This window comes from Pediculus humanus, genomic scaffold, assembly GCF_000006295.1.
Source record: "Pediculus humanus corporis 1103172108268 genomic scaffold, whole genome shotgun sequence".
Taxonomy (NCBI): Eukaryota; Metazoa; Arthropoda; class Insecta; order Psocodea; family Pediculidae; genus Pediculus; species Pediculus humanus.
Window position 1 is genome coordinate 1 of NW_002987837.1, and position 22529 is coordinate 22529.

Below are 22529 nucleotides of genomic sequence, written 5' to 3' on the forward strand. Positions count from 1 at the left end.
ACACATTCAACATGTCGACAATAATCGCCGACGCCCACCTTGTTTGTCTTCAATTTCCTCTTTTTCTCCCCTTTTCTTTTGTTTTTACCTCTCATTCCTCTACGGTTTTTGTTTTTTTTTTTTTCTCATCTCTTTATCCTCTTCTATCTTTCTCTTCCTTTCTTCCTACCCTTCTTTCTCGTTTTTTTTTTTTTTTTTTAAATTTTCACAAAACGAAAACTCATTTGAATAAAAAAAAAAAAAAAAAAAAAAGGAGAAAAAAGGAAAGAAAAAAAAGGAGAAGAAGAAAACCAGAAGGTTTTTACCAAAAGCTTTTACTTGTCATAATCCGATTTTGTATCTTTTTTCTCTTTTTTTTTTTTCTTTTTTTCTTTTCCTTCTTCTTCTTCTTTTAGTTTTTTTCCCCCTTTTATTGTCGTTCTCCCACCTAAATTTACACGCAAAATCGTATATATATATATATATATATATATATATATATATATATATATATATTTATATAGTTTTTTCATGTGTTTTCCTATTTCTATCTCTCTATCTCTCTCTTTCTCTTTTTCTCACTGGAAAAAGGAATCCGACCTCGATTTCCCCCCCACCCCACCCCATCCTCTCTTTACCTTTATCCCCATTATTTATATATCAACGTTACTTATCGTGCGTTTGGATGTTTAAGAAACGAAAAAAAAAAAAAAAAAAAAAAAACATCCCGGAGGCTGTGAGTAAAAACTCAAAAGGATTTTCTTCTTGAGATAGAAAGAGAGAGAGAGAGGGAGAGAAAGAGAGAGAAACTTGTATATATTTTTCTTTTTTTTTCTTTTTTTTTTTACCTTAAAAAATTATTATTTAAAGAATTTCGTTTATTTATTATTTTTTTTTTTGCTTCTCTCTCTCTCTCTCTCTCTCTCGCTTTCTCTCTCCTTTGAATTAATTGTTTAAAAAGGTGGGAAGAAAGAAATAAAACGCGCGCGCGCGCGCAAAAAAAAAAGGTTTTTTATTTTCCTGTTGGCCTAAAGTTTTATTACTCGATGGTGGTGGTGGTGGTGGTGGTAAATCGTTATTTTCTCAACAGATTAATTTTTAGGCCTTTTTTATATATATATTTATAACGGAAAATATATTCTCTAAAGCATTATAAACTCGTGTCCCTTTTTCCCACCGCCTCGTTTCTCTCACCTTTCCCTCCCCTCTCACCTCCCACCTTCCCCTCCTCGCCTCTCATACCCTTATTACTATTTTTATTCATTCGTGTGGTGCTACCATTTTCCGTTGCACAAAAGTAATAAAAAGGTGCGATGGTGGTGGTGGTGGCGGTGGTGGTGGGAGCGTTTGTAATGAAAAATGCGAGCCGAAAGGGATAGGATAAGGAAGGGAGGGGAGGGGAAGAGAAGAGAATGGAAGGGGATGAGAAGAGAATGGAAGGGGATGAGAAAAAAACGGTCCCGGACGAGAAAAAAAAAAAAAAAATTAATTAAACATGATCCTCATTTACTAGGTTTTATGTCTTAAACCGGAACTCTCTCCCCCTTGCCTCCCCCTCCACGTCGTTTTCCCTCTTATAAAAGCGTAAGTCGATACGAATTGTCGTGACATTTATGACTCTATAAATTATTTAACGCGTATTAATATATAAATTTGTGCGTGTGCGTACACGCATGTAAATATTTTAGAGATTTTCGTTACGTTGGTCCGTTCGTCCATACGGGTAACTTTATTGTTTTAACATAATCCTTCATTCCCCCCCCCCCCGCTTTTTTTTTGGGCGAATTTACCATTTGTGTAATTAATTTATGTAAAAGGGGGTGTGAGAGGGTAATTATTCGTCGTTAATGGTTTCTAATAGCGATAACGCACTCACACACACGCACGCACGCACGCACGCACGCAAGGCCTTAAGTTCATAGTTTTCATTTTGCGTTTTTTCAGAACACATTATCAAATATGAAGCGCCTGTTGCTGCCGAGGAAAGAAATAAAATGCCGGAGGAAAAACTCAAGGATTTAAGTTACGACGGAGGGTACGAAGAAGATGGTTACGCGAAAAAAGGTCTCGGACAGTTGATAGATGGATTGTACGGAGAAGATGTTTTCGAATTTCAAGATGAAACGGATGCAGGTGAGTTGTAACAACAACAACAACAACAACAAATTTTACTTCCGGTCGCGTTTTTACTTATTTATTTTATTTTATTCGTATCTATTCTGTTCAGGTTTTATATTAATTAATTGATTATATAAATCCCGTGATACGATCGGTGGGAGGTGGGGAGGGAAGGGAGGGGGGACGACGACGACGTTTTCAATTTTTCGTCGAAAAGGATTTATTTATTTATATATATGTGTGTGTGCGTGTGCGTGATAAGAGTGCGTTTAAAAGATAACGGGGAGCGATGGTTGTGACGTGAAAACGAAGCAACAGGAAAAAATATGATTGAAAAGAATTAAAATCAGGTGAGGAAGGGGGAAGGGAGGGGAAAAAGGAAATGAATGATGACGATGATGATGATTGAGACGCACATCAGAAAACAATATGACGACGAATCGTACACCTGCGATTTTCCGTATTTTGTTTGTACACGCGCGCACGCACAAACGCACACCTCGTGCGAATGACATCTAAAAGCTTTTCCAATACTGGAAAATTCGGTGTAAAAGAGTGATAAGAAGTTTTTTTATTTTTTTATCTGTCAAAACGACAAAAAAAAAAAAAAAAAAGGTTTTCTATCTTTTTGTCGTAAAATGTCAGTCGAACCCGTTTTTATTTTTTTTTATTTTTTTTTTTTATTTTTCCTTCGTCGATTGAATTTTTTCCATTTCATTGATGCTTAATATCCTGTTGTCCGTTTAAATAAGGGTGGTGTGGGGGGGGGCGGAAAATTATTATTATTTTTTCCCTTTCAAAAAAGTTTTCGGGTTTATTGAACTGGCAGCAATACAAAAAAAAAAAAATTTTATTTTTATTTTTAGGTAGCCGATGGGTCGGTTGGTCAAACGAATCACTTTCTGGACGCCCTCTGGACATAACGTTCGAATTTGATTCCATCAGAGAATTTTCCTTTGCTCACATATACGTTAATAACATGTTCACCAAAAGTGTTCAGGTTCGTATTGATTTTTCTCCCTCCCTCTCCCCCCCCCAAAAAAATAGACGATTTTATGTAACCGAATGTTTCGTTTTTTTGTCGACAGGTATTTTCATCGGCGTTGGTTTATTTTAGTTTAGACGGGTCGAGATATCAACCGACACCCGTGAAAATAAATATGGCGTCGGATTTATCACGTGAATCCGCGAGAAACGTGAGCATACCGTTGGAAAATCGTATGGGAAAATTTATTAAATTTCAATTTTTTTTCTCCGCACGTTGGATTCTCATAAGTGAAATTTCTTTCGAATCTGGTAAGTTTTTTTATTTTTGTGACCCTCACAATTACGATTTTTTTTTTCTTTTTAATATACGGGGGAGGTGGGGGCAAAGAAAATGGGGGAAAATTTTTTATAACTGACAGAATGTCAGGTGGTGACTCGGCAAAAAATAAAAAAAATTTATATATATACACACATCTAAGTGAAAGCTCTTGAAAAAGGAAGGAGGGAGGGAAAAAAAAAAGTCAAAGATTAAAATGAAATTTTTTTGTTTTTTTCCTCCGAATCGAAGGGAAAATATTGGGTTTGCCCCCCATTTTAACTCCTCCCTCCCTTCCTTTTTTTTCTCGAGTGCCATATGGAAAAATTTATATTTATTAACAATCGTTAATCATAAAACGCAAAAGATCAAAGTCGGGAAAATGGGAAAAAAAAAAAATAATTTTTTTTTTTGTAGTGGTCATGTGATCGTCAAACTCGCCTCCTGAATGGTTGATCGTTTTCCCTCCTCCCCCTCCACTCTACGTGAAGTAAAAAAAAAAAAAAAATTTCCCATTATTTTTATATTTGCGTCGTCTTTTTCTCTCTCTCTTCCACATAGGAGGTTTCCACGTTTTTGTTTTCCCCTTTTAATATCACTATCTCTTTCCAACCACTTCGTATTTCTTTTCTTTGCTTCCCTCTCTCTCTCTCACTCCCCATCTTATTCTCTTTAATGTGTAAGAAAAGGGAAAAGTAGTATTATTATTGTTACGTTGAAAAGGTTAAAAGTAAAACATAATTTTCGGTTTAAAAAAAAAAATATCAAAGAAAATTGTTGTTTTATTACGTTTGTTGATAAGAACGAAAGTAAAAGGTCGAATCGAAAGTTTGATTAAAACAAAAAAAACGAAAACAATCCAGTCAGTGTTGCCAACCTTGAAAAAAAAAGAAAAAAAAGAGTAAACAAACCGATAAATACCAATAGGAAACACGTTTTTTTTTTTTTTTTTTTTTTTTTTTTTTGTTATTTTTAATTTCATCGTAGGCCATCTTTGATTTATCGTTCCGATAATAATAATAATAATAATAATAATAATAATAATAATAATAATAATAATAATAATAATAATAATAATAATTTCTTTTTCGTCCGTGTTTGGTTGTAGGGGTAAAACTTTATTAAATTTAAATTTTTTTTTTTTTACGCGTTTAAAAAGAAAACTTTTCTCCATTTGTTTTATTTATTTATTTATTTTTCGGGGGAGACGAAGGTAAATTCCATCAATATTGTAAAATAATCCTTTCGTCGTTTGTTTGTTTGTTTGTCTGTCTGTCTGACTGACTGTCTTAACTTTATCCCCCCCCCCTTTTTGTCTTATCTGAATAAATTTCTATTATTTATGTGATTTAAAGACTTTTAAAATAATATTTCTTCGTCGTTGTTGTATTAATTATTATTATTATTATTATTATTATTATTATTTTTAATTTTCTACGAATCCGGGTATGATTGATTGCCATGGATTTTACTAAAAATTCATTTCCGTCGGGTTTAGAGTCCGATTCTCATTTCATTTCCGTTTTGTAGTTTCCGGTTGAATTTTTTTTTTTTTTTTGTAGAATATATTAGGTGGAATTCGATAGTCGTGTGAGAGACGGTAGTAGCCATTTTTAAGATTATCTCTCTCTCTCTCTTTTTCTCTCTTTCTGTCCTTGTAAATTTACACGAAAAAACATCATCATCATCATTATTATTATTATTATTAGTGTTGTTGTTGTTTTTGTTTAATTATTTTGATTTATTTATTTATTTATTTATTCGCTTGAATCGTGAAAAGTTTGAAGTAAATATATTTATATATATTTTAAGTATCAATATTTAGAAAATTTAAAAAAAAAAAAAAGTTTTAAATAAATGTTTGTTTGTTTGTTTGTTTGTTTGATATATTTGAACGTTATCTTCTGCCACGATGTCACATAAATTTGAGAAAAAATTTATTTTGTTTAACTTTTTTTAAACTTTTTTTTTTATATAAAAATTTGTCCGATTTTTAACGATGATCAACAACACAACGATGGAATTTTCATTTTGTTTTTAATCTCTTTAATTTTTTCCTTTCCCCCCCCCTCTCTCTCTCTCTCTGTTTACAAAACGTACGCGTATGTATAATTTGTGCGATAATCTACGGCGGGGGGAAGAAGGGGAGAGGGGGAAAATGATTGAAAAATAATCCATAAGAAAATCGCTCGCTTTTTTTTTTTTTTTTATCATTATTATTTATATATTATTATCATTATTATTATTATTATTATTATTATTATTATTATTATTATTATTATTATTATTAGTATTTTTTCTTTTTTTTTTTAAATAGGAAACGGCTAAGCTTTTAAAATAAGAAATAATCCTCTTAAATGATTAACTTTTCCTGGAAAACTCCTACTAAAATTACCCTTTTAAAAGCTTCAAGCTTCCAAGTTTTTACCTCGCGGAGGGTAGGGGAGGGAGGGGGGAAAAATAACTCGATGAATATTATTATTATCATCATCATCATCATCATTATTATTATTATTGTTTGGAAAAATCAAGTGTTAAAGATTGGAAAACGGACAAAGTTGAAGTTGATGAGTCAATGATGGAATATTTCCCATCGAAAATGATTCGTTCGGTGTTTGCCGCATTCAGGGCGGGAGGGGAAGGAGGAGGAGTTGGTGGAGGGAAGGGGGAGGTGGGATGTGGGATGATAAGATTAAGGAAAAAGAAAACTTTAAGCAGGAATAAAAATTAACTAAAAGAAAAAAAAAAGGAAAAATCTTTGCACATTTGCTAATCCGGTTTTGAGTTTTTTTTTGTATTTTTTTTTTTTTTTACTGTGTCGTTCATTTAAAAGGAAAAAATTTTTCACTTTGCATTTTGTTTGATGTGACTGATTGATTGACTGATTGATTGATTGATTGATTGATTGACTGACTGACTGACGTGTTTATACAAACCATCTTCGCTATATTAATATCGATTGTCAAAAAAAATTCTTCTTCTTACGGTTGTAATTTTTCATTTTATACTCTTTATTTCTTCCCTCCCTGCTTACCCTCCTCCTCTCCCTCCCCTTCTCCCCATCACGTTTATTATTTCATTTTTTTAAAGCTTTTAAAAACCGCCATTTTAAAAAAGGGGGAGGAGGGGGAATTCTAAATTGTGAGAATGATTTAATTTAATCGAATGTAGTTTTTTTTTTTTTTTTTTTTTTTTTTTTTTCTTTCTCGAAACGTTTATTTTTAAATCTTACGTAGAATACGAACAAACACAAGCACTACGTTTAACTTACGGAGAGAGAGAGAGAGAGAGAGGTGGAGGAAAAAGGGGGAGGTGGAAGAGGGGAGGGAAATTTGTCGGAAAAAGTAAAATGGGAAAAAAAGTCGCAGGTGTGTTCTCTGACTTGCCATTATTTTATTCACAGTTTTAACCATTTATCTCTAACACCGAATAAGGGAAAGTGAATCACTCGGATCACTATTTTTTTTTTATAATATAAAGTCTTTATTATTTTTTTTTTTTAAATTTTGGCGCTAAATTTTAAACGAATTGAAATGATTCTTTTCTTTGGAGAGGGGGGGGAGGGTTTCACGCGAGAAAAAGGAAAAAAAGGAAAGAAAGAAAGGAATGAAACGTGACGTACGTTCGAATCTCAACACTTAAAATCAAATACGAGAAAATGATTGAAATTATTATTATTATTGTTATTGTTATTGTTATTGTTGAAAAAAAAGTCGGGTCTGAGATTTTTTTGCTGCCACGACGGACCGTCGGTCGTGGTAATTTATATTAACAGTATTATTATCTTTTTTTTGGTATTTTTTCTCGTAAATGTTTGCTGGAAAAGTTTTTTTTTTATTTCTTTTTTTTTTTGGAGGGTCGAAAATGTAAAAATTTTTCGAAACTGAGAAATTCGAAAACAAATCCCATCGAAATTTTCGAAATTTCAGGAATTCGCGTTCCTCGAATTTCCTCTTTGCCTCCACTTCCCCTTCCCTTCCCACTTTTCTACCTCATCCCGCTTCATTTTTGTTCCACGGCCCGCCGTATCCTATTGCCTCCCTCCTCCCTCATTCCTCTTCAGCTACGGATACAGAAGCTTTAGTTCCAGCATCCCATCCGGCTTCATTCCTTTTCTATTCGTTTCTCTCTCTCTCTCTCTCTCACCGATTCATAGGTTTAAAAACCTTTTCGATTGATTCTTCTTTCTTTCTTTTTTTAAGGAGGGGAGGAGGTGAAAGTTTTTCGGTATGACCCGTTTGACCTTTTCATCGTAAATTCGGAACCGGAAGTATTTTCTTGCATTTTATGAAAATGCTTCATTTTAATTAATTATTAAGGCCGAAAGGCGATTATTACGAAAAGCGGAAAAACTTTTTCCCCGGAAAAGTATAAAATTCTTCTAATGAGAAGAATAATTTCCCATTAATTTTTTCTCCACGCCCCTCCCCCTCCTTCCCTCCTCTCCTTCCCCATATTATTTCCCCGTCGCCACCCCCGTTCCACCCATCCCTCATCTCACTTTTACTCCTCGTGTTTACTCTCTCTCTCTCTCTCTCTCTCTCTCTCTCTCTCTCTCTCTCCTCCAGTTGCGAAATAATTTTATAATTTATTATCATCGTAAATATTCATAACGGCCAAAAAAAAAAAAAAAGGAGGTGGAGGAAGAGAGAATGTGAAAGATAAAGAGACTGAGAGAGAGAGAGAGAGATAGAAAAGGGAATCACAATCAACAATAACAAAACAAAACATGGCGAACAAAAGGTAAAAGTTAAAGAACGGAAACGGAAAGTTCGATCGGAAAACCGTTAGGGAAAACTATCTCTTGACAAAGTCTATATACGAACCGAACACAAACCAATACCTGATTCCATTGGTTTTCTTTCCTCTTCTCATATTTCACAATCTGTTCGTTTTTCCGGATTCTTCCCCCCCCCTCTCTCTCTCTCTCTCCTCGTAACACGATGATTTAATAAACAATATGGCGAAAGTTTTTCTTTTTTTTTTTTTTTTTAGTTTCGAAACTCGAGTTTTTCTAAATTGAAAAACATTTTAACCGTTCTCCCCCTCTTTCCCCTCCCGTATTCTTTACGGCAAAAGTTAATTTTTTTTTTTTTTTTCGAGCATCCAAAAAATAATGATAATTATAATGATAATGATAATAATACAAAAAAGAGAAAAATCTTTACGGAATTTCAAAATCGGTTACGGCCTCGGTTTTCTTTTTTATTTTACTCTTCGACTCATGCGAGAGGAAGGAAAAAAAAAGGGAAAAAAGGAAAAAAGGTTTTTTTGGGAAGGGGAGGGGGAGGGGAAGGGTAAAAAAAAGTTTTTTTTTTTTTTTGCCGATCAAAAGAAAAGAGCTTTTACCAATATTAGAGAGTTGTGTCGGTCGTCTCCATTTTGGATATTTGATTCTGGAAATTTTTCTTTTTTAACTCTCTCTATCTCTCTCTCTACCTCTCTCTCTCTCTCTTTATAAGTGAAATTTAGAATACGGAAACGTTTCGATTCGCCCGAGCGAGCGATGCCTTGGAAAAAAAAAAAAAAAAAAAAAAAAAAAACATTATATTTTACGTTATTTCTTTTTTACTTTTTCATTCGAATCCTCGATACGCTCCTGTCTCTCTCTCTCTCTCTCACTCTTTTTCTCTCTCTTTGAAATATTAATTAAATAAAAATATAAATGACAGCATGTATTAAATAAATAAATAAAAATATCAATTAATAAATTGAAAAAAAAAACGATAGGATACGTTTTCAATATGCTTTATTATTATTATTATTATTATTATTATTATTTATTCAAAGGCGATTAATAATTTAATGTACGTTTTCGACAGTGCGTTTTTAAATTGGATAAAAAAAAAAAGGAATTCTTCTGCCACGCGTTTTAATTATTTAATTGCCGATTTAATTAAAAAAACCCGATGCGTCGTCGTCCGTTTTACGAATACCCAAAATAATTTATTTGTTTTTCATTTTCACTATCATCATCATCATCATCATCATCATCATCATTATTATTATTATCATTATTATTATCATTATTATCAATTTTAATTTAAACCTACGTTATTTTCCGATATGGAAATGAAAATCAATATACGGAAAATATGTTTCGGTTTATTTATATATATATATAATTTTGAATGTTTAAATACTGAAATTTAATAATAATAATAATAATATAAATAAATAATGCATGGAAAATACAAAAGGGGGAGGAAGAGGAGGAGGATGGGGATGAGGATGAGGGAAGGGAAAAACCCGTACGTACGTACGTACGAATCGGGAAACCATTTATTTTAGATGAAAATGTGTTGGGAGAAATCGGAGGAGAGAGAGAGAGAGAAGGGGGAGAGGAGGAAGAAGAGACGAGAGGACGTGAAGGGGGGGGGGAAGAAGGAAAAGCTAAAAAAAAAAAATTTTTTTGCATAAATTTGCTAAAAAATTCAAACGATAGCATTTTGAATATTTTTTATTTATATTCATTCGAACGATCTTTTTTTTTTACGTCACCTCGAAAGTAACGGAAAATTTTTGACACGTATTCGCTGTACCGCCGCCATGTTCGTTTTCAAATTTATAACACTCGAATAATTTAAAAAAAAACTCGCGGGGAGACTCTATACCGATGTTGATGATGATGATGCAAATAAAATATATAAAAGGGTTTAAAAAAAAAAAAATAGAACGAGGAGTATAATGAGGTAAATGAGAAAGGAGAAGGTAGTGGGAGTCAGAGTGAGAGTGAGAGAGAGAGAGAGAGATAAAGAGAATGATACGTAAAAAGAGAAAGATGAAAAAGGTGGTGGTGGTGGTAGAAAGGAGGAGATGAATGAATGAGGGAAATTTTTTTTTTTTTTGCCCTTTATTCATTAGCTTGATTATTTTGTAGGTGAGCTGGAATTTTGTTTAAAAAAAAAAAAAAAAATAAACTCTCGCCCCCGCCCCCACACTTCCCCGTTCCGGATCGCCGTCCTTTCCCGCCGCCACCATTTTCCCTTTTTTCTCTTTCCTACCTTTGTCCGCTCCCCACTCCCTACCTCCTTCCTTTTTTATTTTGCTTAATCCGTTCATTTTATAAAAAGGTTCATATAATACGTAAAATTTATTATTGCAATTTTTTTTTCCTTTTTTCCTTTTCTTGTTTTCTTCGCTCTCTCTCTCTCTCTCTCTCTTCAGGTGAAATAAATGCTGACTACGGTATATTATAAAATAAAAGTATATATATACGTTTATATTTTTATTATTTTTTTGGGTGAAAAGCGACAGGTGCTCTGCTACAGGTAGAAATAGAGAGAGAGAGAGAGAGAGAAAATTTCGAAAATGGAAAAATAAGTAATTTTCTTTTTTTTTTTTCCTTTTTCAAGGTTCGATTCAGGGTAATGCAACTGAAGAAAGTCTCGAACAATATTTTCTACAACAAGACAGCATAATGGAAACCGTTTCGCAAACTCCCGGCGGAGAAACAACAAACGCAAGAAAAGAAATAACGCCCGGTAAGAGAGTGAGAGAGAGGAGAAGAATTAGAGGTTCCGCCATTTTGAGAAAATTTTTAAATTTGTTTTTTTTTTTTTCCCCGTAGCGAAAAGTCCGACGACGAACACTCAAGCATACATTGGATTGATAACGGGTGTGTTGGCCGTCATAGTAATGCTACTCGTTTGCACGATACTCGTCATGGTGAGAAGAGGAAGGAAAAAAGTTGCTTTGCTACACAAGCACACGGCTCTAGTGTCGAGCAGCACGAAACCCGGCGTCACGATAAACATGAAAGATTTAAAAATGAACATGGCGATATCGGGACCGATAATGAATAACGGATTAACGCGATCGAGACTCACGTCGTCGAAAACGACGAGGGGACATTGTAAAAAAACGAACGTGGAAAAGGGTAAAAGTGATTCGGCCGGAAATTACGTCACGGGAGAAGAATCCGACAGTGAAAATTCATCCGTTTATCACGAGCCTTATAAATTGTTACCATCATCTGGAAAACAGGAATATGGTTGTCTTATTAAACGCGATGCCTTGTCATCTAGTAAAAGTGGAGAATATACAGGTACGTACACGTAAATGATAAATTCTGGAATGGGATTTTTTCGATTTTCCCCACGCCCACCCCCTTCTCCCTCTCTAATCTCTCTTTGAAATATCGATCGATATTATTTAAATTTTTCTTTTTTTTTTTTTTTTTTTCTATAAGAACGATAGAAAATGAAAAATGAAATAAAAAATTTGGGAGGAGGGGGGGGGGAGAAAACCCGAAACAAAGTTTCCAAAAAATTTCTGGAGGGTAAAAAAAAAAAAAAAAGGGAAAAAGGAAAAAAAATACAAATAACCTAAAAATTCGTCGAAAAGACGAAAGAGAGAGAGAGAAGGAAGCAGGTGAAGGAAAAATTTAATTTTTTAAAGGAGAGAGAGAAGGAGGAGTGGGGGGGTAGGAGGGTGATAAATGTGAAAAAATAAAGGATTCGAATAGTTTGAAAAAAAAAAGAACGGGGGGGAGGACGGGGAGAAGAAACGTGGAAGAAGAAGAAAAAGGTTATTCAAATTTTGTCAACTTAAAACTTTCCCTCCTAAAAAAAAAAAGAAGCCTCAAGAGTAGGGAAAAGTTTTTTTTCGCGGATCGGGTGAGAGGTGGCGGTGGTAGGGGGAGGAGAGAAAGTTGAAACCACGTGACCGTTTTCATTTCAATTTCCATATTTTCATCTGTGAAAAAGTAAAAAAAAAAAAAAAAAAAAAAAAACATTACCGCCAACTTTTGAAAGTGAAAAATTACGGGTTAAAAAAAAAGAAAAACTTTTTCCCTTATGCGACGTTGTCATTGTCGGTTGTCGTCGTCGTCGTTGTCGTCGTTGTCGCAGGCTGGCAAAAGTTGAAAAAAAAAAAAAAACCAAGTCGTTTCCTTTTTTTTTTTTAACCTTTTTCTCTTTCCTTTTTACTTTCTTCCCTTGTGTGTACTTGTTACGAGGACGAGAACGACAAGAAAAAATTTTTTTTTTTTTGGGTTCAAAAGCAATTTATTTACTTTTCGCCATCAATTCAATTCGGGAAAACTTGTTTTTTTTTGGGGGGGGGAGGGGGGTCCATCCGTTCGTCCGCCTTAAAAAAAACTTTTTCTTTTTTTTTAAAATTTAATTTTTTTTTTTTTTTTTTTTTTTTTTATAGAAAAAAATCTAAAAAGAAAAAACAAAAAATTACATTTTAAATTTTGTAAAAATGTCAATTCCCTCTTCCTCCTCCTCCATCTTTACTCATTTTTATTACGTCATATGAATGACGTACAGTGAGAGTTGGGGGGGGGAGGGAAATGAAACAAAAGTATACAAGTTTTTTTTATTAAATTTTTTCTTTTTTTTTTTTTTTGTTTAAACAAACAAATCGAGGTATTTCTATTTTTTATTCGAAATTGAAAATTCTACAGGAAAAATCACTTCAAACTTATTTTTTTATTAAAAAAAAAAAAAAATTATATCTGGAAAAAAATAAAATAAATGTTGTCTCCCCCTTTTCCCGAACAAATATGGCGGACGGACGGACGAACGAGGACGAATAACGAAATAAACAAACGAAAAAATTTTTCAATTCGATCTTGTGTTTGCACGTGCACGTGTTTTAATTTAAATTTTTCCGTTTCCGGTTTAAAAAGTCTAAAAAATTTTTAAATATGACGTCATTAATATATAAATAATATTAATAATAATGGCGACGACGGTTTATACGATCGAATTTATAAATGTATTATTATTATTTTTTACGCCTTCTTTCTCTCTTCCCCTTTTGGAAACTGTCAAAAAGAATTTTACGTCATTTCCTATTTGACTTTTATTTCCGTTTTTATTCTTTTCCGTCCCAAAAAAGGAAAAAAGGAAAAAAAAAAAAGGAAAAAGGGAAATGTATATCTATATATTTTGAAAATGATGAAATTCTTCATCACGTGTCCGGAACAGGTGTTTACCATAATTTCATTTAAAACGTTTTGTTTTTTATATCTATGACGTCGTTTGTTTTCTCTATGCTTTTGACCCCGCATACGACGATGACGACGACGACCCGTCGTCCACTCGTCGTATGAATAATTTTCTTTTTTTTTTTTTGCATAAAAAAATCATTTTCCTTGCTGCTGCTATTGCTACTACTTCAACGCGGTCGTTGTTGTTGTTGTTCTAGTGCCACTTTTTCTTTTCTTTCCCCCCTCCCTCCTCTTCCGTTTCTCATTCGGTGTTAAACGAAATTTATATATATATAATAAATATTTTTAACGGATTATATTTCCAAGAAAGAAAGAAAGAAAAGAATTTTCTAGAACGATAATTATATTTATTATAATCGAAATATTATTTTCTAAGTAATAATGGATCCTATCTCTCTCTCTCTCTCTCTCTCGTTTTTCTTTTAGTAAAAAAAGAAAAACCTAATTCAGTGAAATTAACTTAATTACTTCTTCCTAATTAAACAAAAGCGGTTTTTACCTTACCTCTCTATCTCTATTTTTCTCTCTTTCTCTTTTACCTCTTCATCGTATTTCCCTTTTCTCTCTCTCTCTCTCTCTCTCTCTTTCTTTGTTTTGAATTTTTTTTTTTTTTGTGGAAAATTTTCCGCCATTTTGTTTCTTTTTTTTGCCCTCTCGTTATTGTTGTTGTTGTTATTGTTATTGTTTTTTTTTTTTTTTGGAATATTTTTTTTTATTACCTTTCTCTCTCTCTCTCTCTCTCTCTCTCTCCCTCGTTGTTGTCGTTGTCGTTGTTGATCCTACGACGAATAATATAAAAGTAATTTAAAATTAAAATCCTTATCTTTATTAATAATAATTTTATTTTTTATTATTATTATTATTATTATTATTATTATTGAGTCTGGTAAATAAAATATTACGAATAAAAAAGATTTTTTTTAATCGTGGAAGGAGATTGAATAAGAAAAATTTAAATGAAATTATTATTATTATTATTTTTTTTTATTAATCATTTGTGTATTCGTCCTCGTCGCCGTCGTCGTCGTGAGTTTTTATTATTATTATTATTATTATTATTAATTTTTTTTTTTTTTTGTTTAATAACGTTTACAGATTTTACAAGTGTCAATAGCTTTCAAGACGAGATAAAATTTAGTCCGTCTTTTTTTAATTTGGCGACAAATTCGCTCATACGACCGCCGCCCTACGACGTGGGAAATTATCAAACTCCGACGAAAAATAATCATCAATCATTTTCGGAAAATTATTATGCTGCCACGGATATCGTCAAGGTTCGTAGCATCATTTATTTATTTTCTTTTTTTAATTTTTTTTTTTTTTTTTTTGTCGTGGCATTAGCGGCATATAAATTTTCAAGGTTTTTTTTGTTGTTGTTGTTTGTTAAATGATCAAAACGTGTTCTCCAAAGTTTTGTTTTTTTTTTTTTTTTTGTAATTTTTATTTTGCGGGTTGTGTGAAACGTTTGAAATTGTTAACCTGTTTGTTTGTTTCTCTGTTCTTTTTTTTTTACCCCCCCCCTCTTCCCTCTTTCTCTTTTTTGTTGTATCTACCCTGCCCCAGACTCCACCTCCCTCCCCCGGGGAAAAGTGAGAAGGAAGATGGGAGTGGGAAAAAATTATCGTTAAAACCTGTCAACTGAAATTTATCATTTTATTTTTATTTTTATTTTTTTTCTTTTTCTACGTTAAAAAGTCAAAGAGAGGAAAGAAAAAAAAAAAAAAAATTTTTTTTTTTTTTTTTTTTGTTTGTCCGCTTGTTTGTTTCATCATCATCATCATCATCATCTGTTTGTTTTTGTTTGTTTATTTTATTCGACGTCAAAAATAATTTTTTTTTTTTATTTTACTTTTTTTTAACGTAATTAATTAAATGTTATATTCAAAAAGGGAAAAAAAAGGAAAGAGAGAGAGAGAGGGGGGAGGAGGACGACGGGAGGAAAAGGAGGGGAAAGGAGGAGGAGGAGGGCGGGAGGAAGGGGGAAAAGGGAGAAGGAGGGAATTTTTACTTTTTTTAATGACCGAATTTTAATTAAATGATTTTTTTTTACGTTAACGTAGAAAATTTTTTATTTTTGTTTTCCGACGTGGTACCAGATTAATTTTTTTTTTTTTAAAAAAAGAGATCGCGGGGGAGTTACGTGAGTGGGAGAGGGAGAGGGGGAGAAGAAAATAAGTTAATGATAATAAAATAATAAAATAAAAATGAAAACGAAAAAAAAAAAAAAAAATTTTCTTTTTCGAGGGGGTAAACATCATTACGGTTTATACGCGACGATCGTGGCACTAGTAGTAGTAGTAGTAGCAGCAGCGGGAGGAAGGGAAGTAGTAGCAAAACGGGGAGGGGGAATTCTAAAAGAGAAAATCGATTTTGAAAACTAAAAGGAAAACATTAATCATTATCATTATCGTCACTTCGGTTATTGAATAATAATAATAATAAACGGTAAGAGGGAAAAAAGAAGAGTAAAAAAGAAAAAGTTAAAATGGCGGCAAAATGAGAAATTCATTTCGCGAATAAGTAAAAACGTTAAAAAAATGATTCCGACGGTAGAGAAAAATGGGGGGGGGAGGAGAAGGAAAAGGAAGTTAATTATAAATAAAACTAATCAAACCGGAAATTTAAATTTAAAAAAAAAAAAAAAAAACAGCAACAACCGGATGTTCGTTTTTTTTTCTTTTTCCCAAACCGACGACGTCTGATTAGAAAATCGTTACGATAATAATAATGATGAGGATGATGATGATGATGATGATGGAAACCCGATACGAAAATCGATCGTTGAAAATAAATAAATTACTTTTAATAATAATAATAATAGTAGTAATGATAATAATAATAATGATAATGATAGAGATTTCTTTTTTTTTTATTACTAAAAGCCACGTCGTTAAACATTTTTGAATTCTAATGACACTGTATAATATAAATGTAATTTACAATTATATTCTTTCTCTTCCTTTTCTTTCTTTCTTTCTTTTTTCTCTTTCTCTCTTTTTTTTTTCTCTTTTTTTTTTTCTTTTTGTTTCATTATATACTCCTTCCTCTTTTTTTCTTTCTCCCTCTCCCTCTCTCTCTCGCTCGCTCTCTTTTTCTGTCTTTTACATTTTCATCCGACATTAACACCGTTTGTTGCGTACCTTGTATCTCTCGTTTATGTAAATTTATTCATTGTCTGTAACTGTTTTGTAATTAAAAATTAAAACAATGGCGTCGTTCGTTTTATTTTTATTTTTGAAAACGTTTAACGTTTTTTTTTTTTTTTTTTTTTTGTTCTCGTGTAAATTCGGTTGTTTGTACGACGTCGGAAAAGTCTCTCTCTCTCTTTCTCTTTCCCCCCTTTCTGTCTCTTTCTCTCTTTCTCTTTCCCCCCTTTCTGTCTCTTTCTCTCTTTCCCCTTTCTTCTGTCCCTCTCTCTATTTTTTTGTTTCTACCTGCTTTTCTGTAAGTCTTTATTTCTCTCTCTTTCTCTCTCTATCTCTCCTTCTCTCCCTTCCTCTCTCTCTCTCTCCCATTCCTTTGCACGTTCGCGCATACGGGTAGAATACTCGATTTCGAACGAAACAAAAAATTTTTATTTTTTATATGTCATACGTACATGTAGAATTCGCCATTTGTCGTTTCACTTTTTTTTTTTTCCTTTTTTTTCCTTTTTCTTTTTTAGTTCAAAGGAAAAAAAGATGAAAGAGGGAGGTGTAAAAAGGAAAGTCAAAAATTTCCATTTTAATATCGTTTTTCTTTTTTCCCTATTTTTTCCGTTTTTTGTGCAAACGTTGTTTGTTGTTGTAGGGTTCATTCAATTTTTTTTAATATGGTTTTCAGGTACTCATAAATTTTTAAAAAATTTGATTAATGTAAAAACTTTTTTCTTTTTTTTTTTTTTTTTTTTTTTTTTTTTAAAGTTGCCGTCTTGGAGTTTTTTTTCTTTCTTTTTCTCCCCTTCTCTTCTCTCTCTCTCTTTTACTTTTCGTTATTTAAAAAACTTTTTTTCTTTTTTTATTTTTTCTCCTTCATTTTCGATGAATGAACGTGGAAGGAAGGAAGAAAGAAAGAAATAATTTGATTAAAAATTGCATTTTAAATTAATTTATATTTATATATATTCGTGGCAGAAGAATTTTTTTTTTTTTTTTTACAAGATTTTTTTTTTAATTACACTTTTATTTATTTATTTCGATTTTTAATAATAATGATAATAATAATAATAAGAGTAATTGTATTTTTTTTTTGTTTCAGACGGAAACAAGACGTGAGCAGAATTTCACTTTGGGTAAATTGACTCCGATAAAAATTCCAGAAGGTTCCGCCCCGGAGGATTCAGAAATTCCCGAATTTCCCAGACACAGACTAAGAGTCGTCGAAAAACTTGGAGAAGGAGGCTTTGGAATGGTGAGTGGTGACTTTCTTTTTCTCTCTCACAGTCTCCCCCCCCCCTCTGGCTCCTCGATTGCTTTTTTTTTTTTTTTTTTGTGACAAAAAATATAATTCGAAATCTTTTTATTAACTGGCCCGGGAACCCCCACCCACTTAAACTCCCGGGCATTTCGCAATAGGGGGGCCACTCTGCATGAAGAGGGGGGGGGGACGCTCGGGAGAGTAAACCGAATCTCTTTCATCCGCCGCATCGAAGAAGAGGACGCATCTTCCAGAAGTGAAGTGAAGTGAAGTGAAGTGAAGTGTTAGTTGATAGAATACTCTAGAGGATTAGTGAGGAAGGACAGCACAAGGATCTACGGGGGTCGCCGAACACGTTCGTCGCGGAAATTACACCGGATACGCTCCAGGACCCGTGGATTCCTCCGTCGTCTACGGCTCCAAGATCCGCAAGTTTCCAGATGAAGGAGATCCGAAGAGGTTCGCCTGTGATCCTCCCACGCCGCAGTCTTGGATGCACTTGGATGAAGAACTGAAGACAAACACCTGAAAAGAGATGAAGAATCCCCGCTCCTCGGCGATCCCCAGATAGAATGTACCCCCGCGACTCCCGATCATCGAAGAAGAACGCACTACTACCAACCTGTGGACCTCCCCCGCGTAATCGAGTAGAAGACCCCGGAGCCCGACTCGGAATACTCAACCCCCCAGTGGACCCTTTCCTTCCTTGTACCTCGAGAGACGATCGCGATCTGCCACACCGCTCGCGCTTCCCCCTAGAGAACTTAGGAGCTTCCGAAGAGGAATTCCGACGGCCCAGTCGCCCCCCCGTGGTCCGTTCGCGTCGCGGCCCAGTCGCCCCCCCGTGGTCCGTTCGCGTCGCGGCCCAATCGCCCCCCCGTGGTCCGTTCGCGTCGCGGCCCAATCGCCCCCCCGGTCCGTTCGCGTCGCGGCCCAATCGCCCCCGCGGTCCGTTCGCGTCGCGGCCCAATCGCCCCCCGTGGTCCGTTCGCGTCGCGGCCCCCCCGCCCCCCTAAAACCGATGAGTAATGTTCAAGTTGAATACTTACCCCGGAAAAGCTGTCCGAATCCTCCGTCTTCTCTTCCGACGTCCGCTGCCGTCTTCTTCATCTTCTTATTCCCCGAATGTCTCTGTCTTGCGACTCGTTGGCGAGGATTGTGAGCTTCCAGTGAAGAGTCGACCCGGAGGGTGTTCACGATGTCCCCGAAGTCCTCCCCCGTCGTAATCCCCCGTTGAGCCGGTGAAACTAGCCATTCAGTCTTCCCCCCTGAAAGCAAAAAAAATGTTGAGTCTCGTGTTGGTAACCCCCGGTTCGGTAAAGTACAGGATTTTTTTCTTCGAGTGCGGCCTAAGGAAACCGAAAAACCGACCTGTCGAAAAAAGAACACGAGAGAAAAATGTCGCCAAAAGGTTAACTCTGTAAAACTATTGTTCCCACATCTATATAAAATAAAAAACATTTTCGAGTAAAAGTTTTTTCTTTTCTTTTTTTTTTTCTTTTTTTTTTTTTAAATTAAAAAAGGGGGGAAAAAAACGGGGAAATAGAAAATTAAAAATAAACTTTAAAAAAAAAAAAAAAAAAAAAGGTTTTTTTAGAAAAAAAAAAAAAAAAGAAATTTTAACTTTTTTTAAAAAAAAAAAAAACCGCCCCGAGAGATTTTTCGGTTTTTCTTTTCCTTTCTTTCTTTCTTTTTTTTTTTCTTTTATTTTCTTCTCCCTTTTCCCCGCTTACTTACGTCTTCCCCCCCCCCCAATTTTAACTTTTTACTCCCCGAAAATTGAACTTTGTCAGCAATACTCGATATCTTATTCATATTTTTTATAAATTTTTTACAATTTTTTTTTTTTTTTTCTTTCGTGCCACGCAAAAAACTTTTCCTATTTACCCTCCCCTCCGCCCCCTCTACGCCCTCGCATATCCCATAAGTAAAACTCGTTCTCATTTAATTTAACCGAAAGTAAGCAAGTTTAATTAATTATTAATTAACTTTATCTAATGACACGTGTTTTTGTTACGACGTTTTCGTCGACGGGGAGAAAGAAAGAAAGAAAGAAAAAAAAAAAACGAAAAAAATTGAAAATAACGAATTCAAATGATGTCGTCGCGTTCGATAACGATTTGCATTCGATTTCCCTCCCCTTCCCTCTTCCCTTCCCTCTCCTCTCTCAGACGTTTTCATTCTGTTAATTAGTGTTATTGAGTTGAAAAGGCAAAAAGGGGAGAAAGAAGAAAAAGAGGAGCGACAATCGAAACGAAAAGATACGAAGAGAATAAGAGAGAAAGAGAAAGAGAGAAGAAGGTTCAAATTACGCAAGTTTTAATTTCCTTTAAACAGTAAATAATAAGTAACTCGATAATAATAATAATACTAATGATGATGTTGATGATGATGATGACGACGTTTAATGACGTCATAAAAAGAAAAAAAACAACTGGAAAATCAAATCTTTTGGAAAATCTTGAGAACTCAATCAAAAAAAATAAAAAAGTCAAAACTATCGAGTGAAAAATGTGTAAAAAAAAAAAAAAACCAAGAAAAAAATAAGAAAGAAAAAAAATTTTTTTTTTGTTAAATTCCTAACAACAGACTTAAAAAGAATTAAATGATGTAAATGAGAGAGAAACAAAGAGAAAGAGAAAGAGAAAGAGAAAGAGAGAGAGAGAGAGAGAGGGAATTACAATCGAAACAAACGGATTGAAATTATTCCGGTTGGAAAAATCTCACGAAACCGACTCGCGACAAAAAAAAATTTGAAAAAAAAAAAACGAAAAAGAAAAACCCACACCTGATGGCAAATGACGTGGCAGCAGGAGCAGCAGAATGTATACGCTGCATACATTTCGGAAAGAAAAAAAGGACAAAGGAATGAAAAAAAAGGAAAATGTACGGGAGGATAAAAGGACATCGTTCGTTCGTAGTCACGTACAGGATATCACGCGTCAAAGGAAGACGAAAATTTTTTTCGTAATTAACAAATTAATTATGACCGCTGTTGAAATTTTCTCGCGCGACTTTTCCCCGGAAGGGGGTGGGTGGGGTCCCCCCCGTGCCTATAAATTAATTTTCGGACATCGCGATGACCTCTTCTAACGTTCATCTGTTTACACGACAAAAATCTTAAAATCTTCTTTACTTTAAATCCTTGGCGACACGTCGGATTTTTTTTTTAAGTTTTTCTGCTCACACGTTAATATCGTCGTTGTCGTAGTCGTCTTCTGCTTATAAGCAGAAAAAACATTTCCTTCCGCTTGTCGTGACGTTTTAATGACATTCGTCCGTGTTTATATTGTGTTACAGGTTCATTTATGCGAAGCAGAAGGAATTTTCGACGTCAACAATTTAACAACAACGTCACATAAAAAACAATTCGTCTTGATAAAATCATTATGGAGAGGATCGAGCGAAAGCACAAAGTAATTTTTTTCTTTTAGTTTTCTCTCCTTTTCTTCTTCGCCCCCGCCCCCCATCTCCCCCCTCTTCCCTTTCCATGAGCCTTGTCGCACGTTCTCCTCCTTCCGTTCTTAGATTATTTTTTTCTTTTCCAGGAAAGACTTTTTACGAGAATGCAATTGGTTGGCGAGTTTAAAAGACGTCAATTTGTGTCGCATCGTCGGGATTTGCAGTCTGGAAGAACCTTTTTACGTCATTCAGGAATACACGGATCTTGGAGATTTGACGCAATTTTTGAGACTGGAAAATTCAACCGAGGAAAACGGAAACGATGACGCAGTGAGGTGAGTTAATTTTCCGGTCGTTTCGTGTGGTATCGCCGCCGCCTCCCTGCCCTGCCCCCCCCCCTCCCGCTTTCTCTTTCCCGACTCTTCCTTTTCCTTTTGAAATTTCAAGTTTTGTCTTTTCCAAAACATCGCATCTTTCGTCTTTATCTTCTGCTTCTATTTAAAAGTTTTGTTTTTGTTGTTTGTATACGTTTCAGTTACGGTTGTTTGATATACATGGCCACTCAAATAGCGTCGGGTATGAAATATTTAGAATCGCTCGAATTGACGCATAGAGACTTGTCGGCGAGGTAACGTACATTACTTTTTTTTTTTTGTTTCCTTTGATGCATGTCATGTCCTAAAGGTACGCGATGGCGACGATGGCAACACCTCATCCACTTCTTGTCTTGTCTTTTTAGAAATTGTCTCGTCGGTAAACATTATTCGATAAAAATATCAGATCACGCCATTTACGCGAGCAAATACAACAACGATTATTATCAAGTCGACACGAAAGCGAGGCTACCCGTGAGGTGGATGGCTTGGGAATGTCTACTCCTGGTGAGTATTTTTTTAATAAAACGTTGAGAGGAAGGGAGTGTGAGAGAAAAAGAAAAAAGAATGACGTGTTGTCGTCATCTTCGATGACGATTTTACAGGGTAAGCAAAGTTCTAAAAGTGACGTTTGGTCATTTGCCGTCACGCTGTGGGAAATTCTTATGCACTGCGACGAGCAACCTTTCGCCGAATTAACAAACGAACAGGTAGTGGAAAATTGTAATCATTTGTATCAAAACAACGGACTCGTTAGATATTTGCCGAGGCCTTCCCTTTGCCCGCGCGAAATATATGATCTCATGTGCGAATGTTGGAAACGTCAAGCCGCGGATAGGCCGCTTTTTAGCGAGATTCACCTTTTTCTACAGCGTAAAAATTTAGGTTACTTACCCGAAACTGGATGATCGAACGCTTCTCCCGAACCGGATACGGATACGGACGATGTGGATGACGATGATGGTGACGACGATGACGACGACGACGACCTCCATGA

General features: G+C 34.6%; 1 protein-coding gene across 1 annotated transcript; it reads left to right on the top strand.

The window, feature by feature from the left end:
• Positions 1–1826: 1826 nt before the first annotated feature.
• On the top strand, positions 1827–22440 carry Phum_PHUM500220 (discoidin domain receptor, putative; the record flags this gene model as incomplete). The annotated part of the gene is made up of 13 exons (XM_002430759.1): positions 1827–1893; positions 1924–2112; positions 2964–3097; positions 3186–3393; positions 10756–10884; positions 10971–11447; positions 14457–14635; positions 17598–17750; positions 21057–21172; positions 21305–21493; positions 21694–21786; positions 21898–22039; positions 22138–22440. The coding sequence occupies 13 exons, from the start codon at positions 1827–1829 to the stop codon at positions 22438–22440; spliced, it is 2379 nt and encodes a 792-aa protein (XP_002430804.1).
• Between the last annotated feature and the right edge of the window lie 89 nt (positions 22441–22529).